At 38.7% G+C, this 12,766-nt stretch overlaps 2 protein-coding genes across 2 annotated transcripts; one reads left to right on the top strand and one right to left on the bottom strand.

The window, feature by feature from the left end:
• Positions 1-2,186: 2,186 nt before the first annotated feature.
• Positions 2,187-11,657, bottom strand: tshba (thyroid stimulating hormone subunit beta a). Its single transcript, XM_041033773.1, has 4 exons — positions 11,585-11,657; positions 8,202-8,285; positions 3,113-3,313; positions 2,187-2,784 (listed from the first exon to the last, which is right to left on the bottom strand). The coding sequence occupies exons 3-4, from the start codon at positions 3,272-3,274 to the stop codon at positions 2,506-2,508; spliced, it is 441 nt and encodes a 146-aa protein (XP_040889707.1). The 5' UTR covers positions 3,275-3,313; positions 8,202-8,285; positions 11,585-11,657; the 3' UTR covers positions 2,187-2,505.
• Positions 5,724-12,182, top strand: slc5a8l (solute carrier family 5 member 8, like). The gene is given in 15 exon segments (XM_041033772.1): positions 5,724-5,936; positions 6,228-6,293; positions 6,575-6,626; positions 6,944-7,011; positions 7,220-7,374; positions 7,733-7,873; positions 7,961-8,090; positions 8,190-8,278; positions 8,611-8,723; positions 9,838-9,905; positions 10,026-10,112; positions 10,243-10,408; positions 11,298-11,453; positions 11,553-11,638; positions 11,781-12,182. Coding segments are annotated over 15 exon segments (1,689 nt in total). The 5' UTR covers positions 5,724-5,738; the 3' UTR covers positions 11,895-12,182.
• Positions 12,183-12,766: the final 584 nt, after the last annotated feature.

Genomic DNA, 12,766 nt, shown 5'->3' with positions numbered 1-12,766 from the left:
TGTTCAGGATCTCACAATAAGTTGGCATAATATAAAGCTATGTTCTGTTCATCAGAAAAACTTACAAGACTCATAAGGCTGTGTATGCGCTTGCACTCGTTTGTTTTGTCTATTTTTATTAATAAAGCAAAACAAAAAATTTGAACTACTGTTTGTGTTGCAATGAATGTTGGATTTTACTTACTGCATGTATTCAACAGTCTCTGTAATCAGCAGTCTCTCTAATCTAGCTATTATAGTGAACTGAAACAAACAAAATTATTAGAGCCATCAGTGGCCATAATGTAAACTTGTTACAGCCGTACCAATGCTCAGTTACAGGGTCTTGTAGATTATTATAACACTAGACTCTTTGTCTTGTGCTCTGTCAGGATGTAATTAGGCACTGTGGTGCTGCGAGCTAAATGCTAACACAGTTTAGCATTTTGGCTTGCTACCATTTGTTACTTTGCAGTGAATCTAGAAAACTTAGGGGGTGTCAACCAAAGTCATCAGGACACATGGTCTGGGCACCATGGAAATTTGTGCAAATATTTCATGGCAATCCATCCAATAGTTGTCAAGACATGTCAGTAAAAATGAAAAATGTCAACCTGCTGCTGCCACGAAAGGAAAAATCAGGGGATCACTACAGTGATGAAGAGATATCTCATTCCACACCAAAGAGGTGGACGGAACAATCAAGTGACAGACTGACACTGGCATCTCTAGAGCCATGACACTAGCAGAGCAAAAAAATTTCCCACATTTTTTCTAGTTGAATAAACACAACACAAACAAAACGGTACGGTTTGTCTGAATGAAAGAGTGATCGGTATGTGCACCACATAGCTGGTCCCCTTGGAGTGCTGATGGAGGCAAATTCCATTTCATCCACTGCTTTATCCATAAGGGTATTAGGGTTTTCAAAACACCACTATACAGGGAATTTTGGTCAGGCGATGCAAACCATTGTGCCACATCAGTCTGATGATTTTAGAGTCATATCAGGTCAACTGTTAATATAAAGCTTACAGCATAATTAACCCAGTTTTAACCTTTTATTGTATATATTTATTGCATGTATATAAGGAAAATAAGTAATGACTCAGAGGACAAAGAAATGGACAAATGAAAAGCAATGGACTAAAAATGGAGGATCTGCCATTTTGTCAGGTTACTGTTCACAAGGTTAAACAAAGTGTCAGGTTGTCAGAGGTTGTACAAGCTTCCTCAAGGCTCAAGTGACTGAGAAAACAAGTGAACCAGTGTCAGCATTTTATGAACTGGTTTTCCATCCACATTTCCCCTCACACAGTTAACTGAGCCCCATCTAGCTTTTTTCCACTTCTGCCCTCAAAACACACCTCGCGCCAAGGTTGATTCAAAGGTCATTATATTATGAACTGTATTAGGCATTAGTGGCACAAAGGCCTTTTGATATCGGGAGTAATGCAAATGGTGATCACCTCTGCTGATCGATGAAAGTGAGACCTTCTCTTTCTCTCAGAGGACAGTTCTCTTTGGCCATAAAGATCTGCGATATTCTAGCCTTTAGTTCAGGCCTTTAGGTTTCTTTTCTACTTTGTATTTCACTCTATTCTAAACAATGTTAGAAATACTGTCAGAGCTGCAGAACAAACAAATATGGTAACTGCCCAAAACAAAGTAATTTTTTCATCAGCACACAGACACACTATAATATTACAGACCTGACAGAGTATAATATAAAAAGATGAAAGAGTGATGTGATCAGAGGTTCACATGATAGACTTATCATACATTCTCCTACTCTGAAGCTTCATTCCTTGAGCTATTAATAAGCTCCAGCTGTCCTCCCAAATTCCACTTGTGAATGGGAAACTACACACATAAACTCTAGTTGAGATGGGACAAAATTACACAGCAGTTAACAAACTTACGGTGTAAAAGCTGATGAAAAGGTGATTTTTTTTGTTGTGCCAAATCTTTATGGTTTGACACCGTCACTGATAATCCATTTAATAAATAGTGGTGTGTCAACAATCATGTGCTTTCCAGAATGACCGTGGAGGCAAATATAGTATCATGAGGTGACATTGTGAAGCGTCATGGCCTTGTGTTTGTTATGTAGTAAACAGAAAGCTATAGTCAGCACAGGATGTGATTAACTCAAGCACAGCTTAGTCAAAGAGCTATTTAGAGACTTCAGCTTTAATTGAGTTGCATTCAGAGTATCCCTTTCAGAGTAAAGATAATAAGTCTGGGAGTCACACACACACACAAGTGTACAAGAGGATGAATAATGACGCTGTCAGAAATACGCACCAGGATAAACCCCCATTGTAAACTGAGAAGCAGAGCTGCAGCACAGACATGTTGGGCAACAAAGGCACAATAAAACAGGCTGGAACAATAGGTAACTGTACGAGCAGTACAGATATCACTGTACCCATCACAAGCTAAAAGATGACGTTTGTTTTTTTTTTTCTTAAAAGCTCAGAACTTGTAATGATAAAAGACATGATGAGAACAAAAACAGAACAATCAGAAAGGGATCATGTAGTTGCTCTGGCCAGGGTATGGGTAGATACGTCTAACTGGTTTGGTGCACTTAGCTCTGTCCACGCTGCCTCTGTGTGCGCACTCATCGCTGTCAGTCCTGCAGGCACCACAGTGGCAGCTGAGAGCCACAGGGTAGGTGAAGACAGGGTCGGAGTCTATGGGACAGCCGGGCAGTATGGCTGTATGGTACTCCACCTTGTCATAGGTACAGCCTCTCTGGATAAGGAAGCGTGGGCCGAGTATATCCCTCATGTTGCTGTCCTGCTCATCATACACAAACATGGAGGTAACAGCACATGAAGGATCTTGTAATACGTTTCCTTCGTTTCATTTTAATGTCCTTTCCTTACCTGATTTTAAACAAAACATTGAACCATTTAAATAAATGTGCTTCAGGCTGTACTTATGTAAAGGCAAAACAAGTTCTAAGTTACATAAGTGGATGATGAGTGGGATAAGGCTTTATGTCAAATAGAAATTATCCCTCGTCTTTTTTAAATTTCTTTTTTGCTGTCCGGCAATTCATTCTTACCACCTGGGGAATTAATAACAGTCTATTCTTTCAACACAAAGGACTTTTAGTACATACCCTTGAGTAGCAAAATCCCATGCAGATGGTAGTGTTGATCGCCACGCAGAAGTCACACTCTGGCTTCTCCACGTACAGGGTGAAGTCAGTGGGTAAACACATAGGAACAGTTGGGCTGAACAGCAGAAAAAGGAGCCAGCAGTTGAACACGGCAGTCTCCATGTTAAGTAATGTTGCTTCTTTTTCCAATCAATTTTTGACCTGCATGGGAAACAAAGATAAAAAAGACAAACTGACAATCAGATAACAGAGATGGTCAAATGTTTGGTATCTTAAATATGGTATTCCTTGTTCTGCTCTGAAAGTGTGAGAGATGTGGTCACCTGCAGACTCGATGATGCTGTGAGTCTGAACGTCCCCGCTGAACAATATTTATGCAAACATATAATCCATCTTTATCCAAGCCAGTTGTTATCATATATCTGTGACGAAAATGAATAACTGAAGTTTTTGTCCATTACGTGAATGACATGAATTAATGATTTCTTTCATGGACAAAGTTCATGCAGTAACCAGGAAGAATGACGCAATGGATTCTGCACCAGATGTAAGCATCTGTGCAACTCTGTATCTGATTCTGTCCAAAGAACAGTGTCCACTAGATGTCACGATGTCACACAATGCCCAAAAGCTCAGTTTCTGCTGGAAAGAATGAATATTTTATGAAGCGCCATCTTAATTTTAACCCGAGTTTTACTTTCTTTTCCAAAACAAACCTAATCTGCCTCTCATTTGTATAAAAATTAACTGAATCTTCTTTAAATGCAAAATAATTCAGTGCACCTCTGAAAGTGCATGTACAAATGAGGCTTTGTACATTGTGGGTTAAAAAATTGACACCAAAGATCGGTCAGGAATGTGCACAAGTCAATAAGGAAACTGTTACAGTTCAAACTTATGCTGAACATGGGTAGAAAACACTGAGACAGGGTTTATCTAATCTTTTCTCGTAGTACGTACAAAATAAAAACTGCTGCAGAAAGCATCTGCATTATTTTTTTAGATACAGACTAAAAACTACCCACAAGTCAGTACCTTGACTTAAAAAGTGACAACGCAGTTACAATTTTCCACCCAGCACTTCCAGACTGCAGGGAGTTTCTTATCTATATTTCCGTTTAATGATTGTCGAGATAGCCGAAGTCTCTCTGACACATTAAGTCAAAATAGTGAAGTATGTGGTTGTTTATAATTTCATCTAGTAAAGGTTATCTTTTTGAATGCACATGGCTAATTGCCAGACATGTGTTGGCATTCCCTAGTGTATCAGTGACTAGGAATTCCGTTCACAAACTTATTACAACACAACGAAAACATAAACAGCACAGTGTAAGTTCAGTGTCCAGCTGAGCTGCTCTTTTTCTCTCCCCTGCTCACCTTTACAAACATTAACAGTATGTTTCACATTAACTTTCTACGATTTGACTGGAACTGATACTCTCATCAAGAGAGACTTGAATGAAATCAACCATAAAACCTGTGTTCATTAAATTACTAATGTTAAAAGTAATCACACTTAATATCCGTTGTACTAACATGGATGTCGCTGGCAGCAGCTTTACTTTTTTTCCTCATTTGCAGTACTGTTTTACTGTGATCGTCACATTTTTCCTGTGACACCTACATGTTCCTAAATTTTAAATGACATGATTCTCTATGCACCACAGAAGTGTGAATCAAAGATAAAAATATGCACTGCAAAGGAACGGTAATCACATAAAAATGATGTGACCACATGAGTAGTGACGCAACCTTAAAGATTTAACCTGCCCTGCCTCCTCAAAGTGTTGACATAATCAATGCAAACTACAGAGTAACCTGGAGCTTTAAAAGGACACCCCTGGACATATCACTTTGTCACTTCATTTCATAAGGAAACATCTTGTCTCTTATTTACCATCAGAACAACACAACCTCAGACACATCACAGGATCCTTCAACTTTTACTATCACAGAAATTATGGCTGACTTCTGTACCATGTGTCCTTGATGGATTATTAACTAAAGTGAAGAAATCTTTATAGTCTGCTGAACGCATCAGGGTGGACCACACCAGGAGTAGGTGAAGTATCTGAGGGTTCTACTGCCAGTAGGAAAGACTCCATTAACAGACTGGCAAAGCGAGAAACAGCAGATGACTAAAACTTAAGATCTTTGGATTTTTCTTTTTCTTTGCCGCAACTTTTACAATGAATGCAGACAATTTAAATATGTCTGTCAGTTGACAGATGAAGTTCTGAAAGTATTTTTTTTTTTCTTTAGCTTTTTTTGCTGTCTTTAGGGTGTATTTTTGCTTTTGGTAGTGGTATATGAACAACTGGACTTGAGGACACTTTCAGGATAATTTAGAGGAAAGAAATTAACCATTAGCAAGATTGCATAACAGAGAAATCCTGCTGAATCTAAGCATTCTTAGCTACAGCTCAAAGTAAAGTGTACAACGCAGCTTCTTTTTGCTGAACTAACCATGGCTCATGGCACAGGTGGTCCAGTGGACACTTTCTCTGTGTGGGATTATGTGGTGTTCGCTGGAACGATTCTGGGGGCAGCTGGTATTGGTCTCTTCCAGGCCATTCGAGGCCGTAAGGAGACCAGCAGCGCTGAGTTCTTGCTGGGTGGACGGCAAATGACAGCTGTGCCGGTTGCCATGTCGCTCACCGCCAGCTTCATGTCAGGCATCACAGTCATTGGCACACCTGCTGAGGCCTACCGGTTTGGAGCTGCGTTCTGGCTCTTTGGCTTCTCCTATGCCATCATGTCTGCTGTCACTGCTGAGATCTTTGTCCCACTTTTCTACCGACTAGGGATCACCAGTGCATATGAGGTGAGATGTCATAAACATCTGAATTATTTTGATGGTACAAAGGCTGGACAGGTGCAGCAGGTAATAACTTAAAATTTAAAGATCAATCAAGCAAACGTGCTTTATTGGTAGGCTGCACAAATAGACTTAAAAGTTAACGTGGCTACTAATTCATCCACAATAGCTGGCAACATGTCTTTAAAATGCTATTAAAGTTTTTCCTTTTATATGTGTACTTAGCCAGTATGTTGGAATGGTCCAATCCATCAGTTTGGTGATGTCTGAGGGTCTAAATTTCCCTTTTATTTCTAGTACCTGGAGATGCGCTTTAGCCGGCCCATTCGGATAATTGGGACATCGATGTACATCGCACAGACGGTAAATAAAAATGCTTTTTTTTTTTAAAAAAAAGAAAGAAGACCATTCATTTACCTTTTGTTTTTAGATAACTGAAAACAAACCCACAAAGGTTCCATGAAGAATGGAACAAATGCCCATGATTAAAATGGTAAATCTAACATGGTAAACAGCATCTGCCTTTTTTCTTTTTTGACTTTATGCAAAATAGACTCTTGATGCCAATTCCAAGAATCCATGACTATGAATCACATGCTTGTTGTGCTTCTTTCTAATCAACTAATGGTGGCTTCTGTCCTCAGGCTCTGTACACCGGTTTGGTCATCTATGCTCCAGCTCTTGCACTAAATCAAAGTAAGCTGAAGCACACAAAAGCTCACAAAACAAGGACAGACAAGTATTTTTTTTGCAGTGCTTTACAGATAGTGTTCTGTCCAATCTCCTTACAATCACCTAAGTTGTCCAGAAAACAGGGTTCATATGCTACTCATTGCTAAAGAGGATGTTTTTTCTTTCCTACTTGTTATACACAAGTCAAACTTAAAAAGACTGTGTCCCTGTTGTTATAAATGAGGGGAAAACCCAAGTTGTGCGTTAAGTCACAAAGGATGGATACATACATAATTTTAATAAATGAATCATGATGGGACTTTTATTTCCTTATTACACAGTCACTGGACTTGATCTGTGGGGAGTGCTGGTGGCTACAGGAGTGGTGTGCATCCTCTACTGCACTTTGGTTCGTACTCTCCATTTAAAAACATATTATGTACTGTATGGAATTAATGACATGTGCACCAAACAATTTACAAGAAGTGTACAATGTGTACAAACCCAGACTGAAGTCTGTTTCCATTTCAGAGCGTCAGAACAAAAACAGTAATAGAAGTGGTACATGGAATTTACATGGAAATGTGAATCTATCCCTAACATGGATTTTGTCTCAGGGGGGTCTGAAAGCAGTAATCTGGACAGATGTGCTTCAGATGGTGATCATGCTGGCAGGCTTTGTGGCTGTTATAGCAAGAGGAGCTGTACTGCAGGGAGGCCTGACGAGGATTTGGGAAGATGCCGGCCAAGGAGGCCGGCTAGAGGCGTTTGAGTAAGTGTAGACAAGCTGACTAGTGTTTGTCGTTAGAGTTTGGCTTGTTTTAAACTGATTATAAAACCAGATGGGTGGGGCTTCCTGGATTACAGCTATTGAATTAGTGTCTTCTAAGTCTGCAGCCAGAGGGAAATGAACTAGATCAACCATCCCATAATTTCCTGTAACTCTCAATTGCTGTTGTATCCAAGAAAGGAAACTTCACTTGAAACTGTTCTGCACTCAGTAAACAAGAAAATTGAACAGCAAGGCTGAAAGACCTCTTGTTGCCTTAAAATCGACATGCCACATGAACTGTAATAACCCCAAACATTACTTTCAGTATTCTTTTGTGTTGTTGATCTTTTTATCACAGTTTTGACCCAGATCCTCTGAAGCGACACACTTTCTGGACCATTATAGTCGGTGGTAGCGTGATGTGGATTTCTATCTACTCAATCAACCAGTCCCAGGTGCAGCGCTACATATCCTGCAAAACCTTGAGACATGCCAAGATGTGAGCATTCCAGCAAAGCAGTACAACGGTATATTATTAGCTGTGAGCAAAGGTTCATGCACTGACAAGTCTTCTTTTACCTCTCAGGTCTTTGTATGTGAACATGGTTGGCTTGTGGGTAACAGTGAGCCTGGCTGTGTTTTCTGGCTTAACCATGTACTCCATTTACAAAAACTGTGACCCACTTTCAAATGGTGATATAAGCACCCCTGACCAGGTAACTGCAGGTGCAATCGTCTCTTTCCTCTCCATCACAAGGCTGTCATGCTGTTTGTTATCTAATAAACAGTAAAAATGGTTTATATTTGTAAACCAGATGCTGCCCTACCTTGTAATGGACATCCTGGCAGTCTACCCTGGCATCCCTGGCTTGTTTGTGGCTGCTGCATACAGTGGAACCCTTAGGTGAGGCCTGAAAAACAAACAAAATCATAATCAGGAATGCAGCATTGATAAGGAAACACTCTGGTCGATAAGGTACAGAGGAAAGGAAATAATGAGCAAGCAATACCTGGATCATGTTGCTTCCTGGGAAAAGTCCACATCCTTGTTCCTCTGAAAACTAAACAACTCATTGTTGCATTTACTTCTCCAGTCAATTTTTCTAAACTATGCGAGAAACCAGCCTTTGCATGCTACCTGAGACTAATCTTTTCTATAAGCCAATCTACCATTTAAATGCATCGGACTTACTGTTCTCTTCAGTGACTAAAAGTTTACTGTGGCTTATTTTTCAGCACGGTGTCTTCCAGCATTAATGCCCTGGTTGCTGTCACTGTGGAAGATTTTATTCTCCCTGTGTGCAAAAACCTCACAGAGAAACAAGTGACCTGGATTAACATGGGCCTGAGTAAGTTCTGTAGTAAAAACTCAAGTATGACCATGCATGATAGAAAGGTTTTTTTTTGTTTTGTTTGTGATTTACAAGAAAAAACGGTTCAGAACATGGTCATAGACACAGACATTTCTGGGAATTTCCACAAAAATCTGTGAACACTTTATAATCTAGTATGTGTTTGTGGTAGATTCTTTTAATGAATATCACAGCAATGGCCAAACTCCCATGCCAGAAGCCACCAAGATAACATTATCTCTTCTTGTTATTCTTAGCTGATAATTAAACATGTTATCAGTTCTGATGCACTAGTTACAACATCATGTAATCGTGTCATAGACAGATACAAAATCTAGCTTATTCAACAACAAAATTATAAACCATTATGATAAAGTGTATTTGTGAAGACAAGCAGACTTCACAGGATGTAAAGTACAGACAGTGGTTAATGTTACAATAGTGTGCAAGATTTCATCAGATGGATTTAATGAGAAATACATGCACAAGCAGGAACATGTAGTTTCTACAAAGGTTAAGATCAGGGTGTGGTTCTGCTGTGTCATTTTCTCTGAGAAGACTGCAGCAGGAAAAATAATTCAGCTTGTTTCTCTATTTGACACAGACATTGATTAGCGTGGATCTGTATGCTATTTATACACAGTTTCACAATGTTCCTGTTTCTTGTGGGTGTTGATTAGAGTTGCTATTTGAGGTTGGGGAAACAGACAGAAGGCACGAGTTACTTCAGGGTTCAAGCTAAAGTCAGACCGCACAGAATAAGATAAGATAAGAAAATCCTTTACTAGTCCCTCAGTGGGGAAATTGCATTTAGCAACAGCAGGGGTACAGTACAGTAAGTGAAAGTAAAATATAAGTAAGAGACCAATATGGCCAGAACAAGATTCAAAATGCAATTTAATTCCTGTGTCACGATCATATTCGCAAAATTATGTGTAGAAAACCAATAAGGATGATATAACTCAGTTATTTATCATTATTTTTCATTTTTCTTGGCACTTTTTTTGGCACAAAAAAGCTTGTCTGCCTCAAACATTTGAATCTGTACTTTGGAGGTTGCAGTTAGATCTTTTCTTTTGGTTTAATAATGCTGATTTTAACATTATTCTAGGTGTATTCTTTGGTGCCGTGTGTATTGGGATGGCTGGAGTTGCTTCAGTGATGGGAAGCGTTCTGCAGGTATACCTCTTCCGACACAGATCACTAACACTTCTGCAAATCTGTCATTTACTGCTCAACAGCACCACCATGAGCTGAACATTAACAACTACAAGCCTCCTGACAGTTTTCTGTTTTCAGGCAGCACTGTCCATATTTGGCATGATCAGCGGGCCTCTTCTTGGTCTTTACCTGTTAGGCATGCTTTTCCGCACATCAAATTCAATAGTGAGTACTTTCTATTACTGCAGCATTTACTAGAACAACTGCACCGCACTCTTAGTAACAAAAAAAAAAAAAAAAACACAAAGGTGACGCATCCATGAAATATTTGACTACAGTCATGTTTACTTTGCAGGGAGGACTACTGGGAATGATCATTGGTCTAGTGTTGACTCTGTGGGTGGGGATTGGAGGCCAGCTTTACCCTCCAACAGATGAGAAGACAAATCCTCTCCATGTCAGTACTGCAGGCTGCAATAGCACAATGAGCCAGAACTTCACAACTACAACTCCCTGGACCAGTCCAGTGACTCTGACATCGCAGCCTGAGTGAGTCATTTCACATAAAACATCAGATGATACTCAAGCACATAATGTGGTCACAGTAAATTTGAATACTGGTGGTTATTAAAATTAATGTTGACTTAATATTCAAACAGTGATCATACTGAAAAAGTGTTGGGTAAAACTGAAACTTGAAGACAGAACTTATCCAAGGCTTAAAAAAATATACCTAAAAAGACTTAATTTCATTGCCATTGCTTTTCTGGACTACATTTCAGAAAAATAAACACTTGCCTAGGCTTTAAATACATTTAAAAATAAATTCTGAAATACATGTGATATGCCCAGTGACAGAGTGAAAATCCAAATCCATAAACAGAAGATCTAAACACACAGTCTAGATGCATATTTTAAAAAAATATAGTTTATACTGCAGCTAATAGCTGAGTAAATGGTGAATTGAGGAAATAATTAACAGATTAAGTGATAGTGAAGCTAATCATTAATTCATAATTACTGTATAAAACTATGACATCAGAAAGGTGGCGCTTGTGCCAGTGTGACAAGTGTAGAATAACAGGTGGTTCATCAGAATTAAAGCTAGTGTTGTTCAGGAGGTTCCAGGAGTCACAAGCTAAACAAAGACAAACTTCTTCCAAGACCTTACAACCAGCCAAAGTGCTTAAATCAGCTGTATACTTCACCTGTAAGTTGTGCATATTCCATTTATCTTATCCTATAAAGGTCTAAAGTGGCTTAGACTAAATACTTAAGATGAAGTTGTCACTATACATGATCTAATATAGCAAGACTCACTGTGCTGTTGTAGGATTCATTGTGGTGGCAGAAATAATGTAATATCATACCTATATATCTTGAGGTGTTAATATCACCAAGAAGTTAAAGTTAAAGTTTGACTTTATTACTAAAATGATTTTCCTTTGTATATCAGTGTCAGACCAGCTTTGGCAGACACCTGGTACTCTCTGTCCTATCTTTACTTCTCTCTGTTGGGCACACTGACCACGATGGTGTCTGGCCTGCTGTTGAGCGTGATCACAGGTGAGACATCCTTTTCTAAGGAAACTTCCACTGCAGAGACTCAACAACACTGCTATTGTGTAAATGATAAATGTTATGGGAATACACATCTGTTCTCAGGTGGATGCAAACAAAAGAAGCTGAACTCTGACCTGTTTGTGAGGAAGAGCGACTTGATCTGCTTCAGCTGCTTCAGTAAATCAAGGGTAAGATGTTGACTCTTTTGTCTGTGAGCACAAAGGGAGAACAAACTGATTAAAAAAGGAAGGGTATACCAGTATTACTCACTAAATTACAAGATTTTATCATATTACTGATATGCTACTTCATATTTTCAACCCACTACAGGTTTCGGATGTCAAAGAAAAGGCTGCAACTGAGTTTCACATTGGAGGTGACAACTCAGCATTCACAGACTCTGATGTGATGAGCAAAGATGTTGAAAAAGTCACCAAACTGTAATACTGCTCTAACAATTCTCCGTTCCTTGTGGAGACAGTTTAATTTTAAGTTTTATTTTTTTATAAACACATAAATGACAAACCACAATTATTTTGCTGCTACACTGATGTGGTGCATTTGATTTGCCCCCCCCCCCAAAAAAAACACATACTTACCAGTATGTGAGTATTTATGTTGATGTGAATGAGACGTTTTAAACATGTTTATAAAAATACACAATTATTTAGTTTTTGTATTAAGAAGAATGACTCGGAAAACATAAAGTTTGTAAATAATGTAATTTAAATTTAAAACCTTTTATGTCGCTACCCAACTAATGCGCAAAATGGCAAAAAAAAAAAAAAAAAAAAAAAAAATTAGGAAGATGTTTTGCAATGTTCTGTTCTATAGCATAATCCTTTAATTAAACAAATTCATTTACATTTTATCTTTACATTTTATTTGTAATCTTTATCAGAACAATCAGGAAAAGGGTACTTTTCCTGATTGTTCTGAAGGTCACCATGTCTTTTGCCCCACCCAGATTGCTCTGCTCTCATTTCCTGTTCAGCGGTGATGTGGCAAAACTGTTTTACTTTTATTGCCCTTTGTTCAATTGTTCTCCCTGATAGCAGCTGCTAGCTCTATATTGTACCTGAACACCGTCCTTCATTTCATGGTGACACAGAAAGAAACACTGGAATATTGCTGTTGCCCATTTTTTATAGAATATTTGTTTATTGCTTGGTTATTTTTATAAGAAATTGGTTCGGTCTTTTTGAATTAACTGTACAAATTAGTCACAAATTATTCTGTACAGAGTTCAACTGTGCTCACTGAAAACATTTCTACAAGCAAACACATTCAGTGCAGAAAACTTCACTGAGTGCATG

This window comes from Toxotes jaculatrix, chromosome 3 (assembly GCF_017976425.1).
Source record: "Toxotes jaculatrix isolate fToxJac2 chromosome 3, fToxJac2.pri, whole genome shotgun sequence".
Lineage (NCBI taxonomy): Eukaryota > Metazoa > Chordata > Actinopteri > Toxotidae > Toxotes > Toxotes jaculatrix.
The sequence above is the reverse complement of the archived record's forward strand: the minus strand, read 5'-3'. Positions and strand labels throughout refer to the sequence as shown.

Bases quoted from the DNA above. Each gene is read 5' to 3' on its own strand.
- tshba (XM_041033773.1), bottom strand. From the start codon at position 3,274: ATGGAGACTGCCGTGTTCAACTGCTGGCTCCTTTTTCTGCTGTTCAGC. The intron at 2,785-3,112 runs GTATGTACTAAA...TATGATGAGCAG, and splicing joins TGGGATTTTGCTACTCAAGG to GACAGCAACATGAGGGATAT.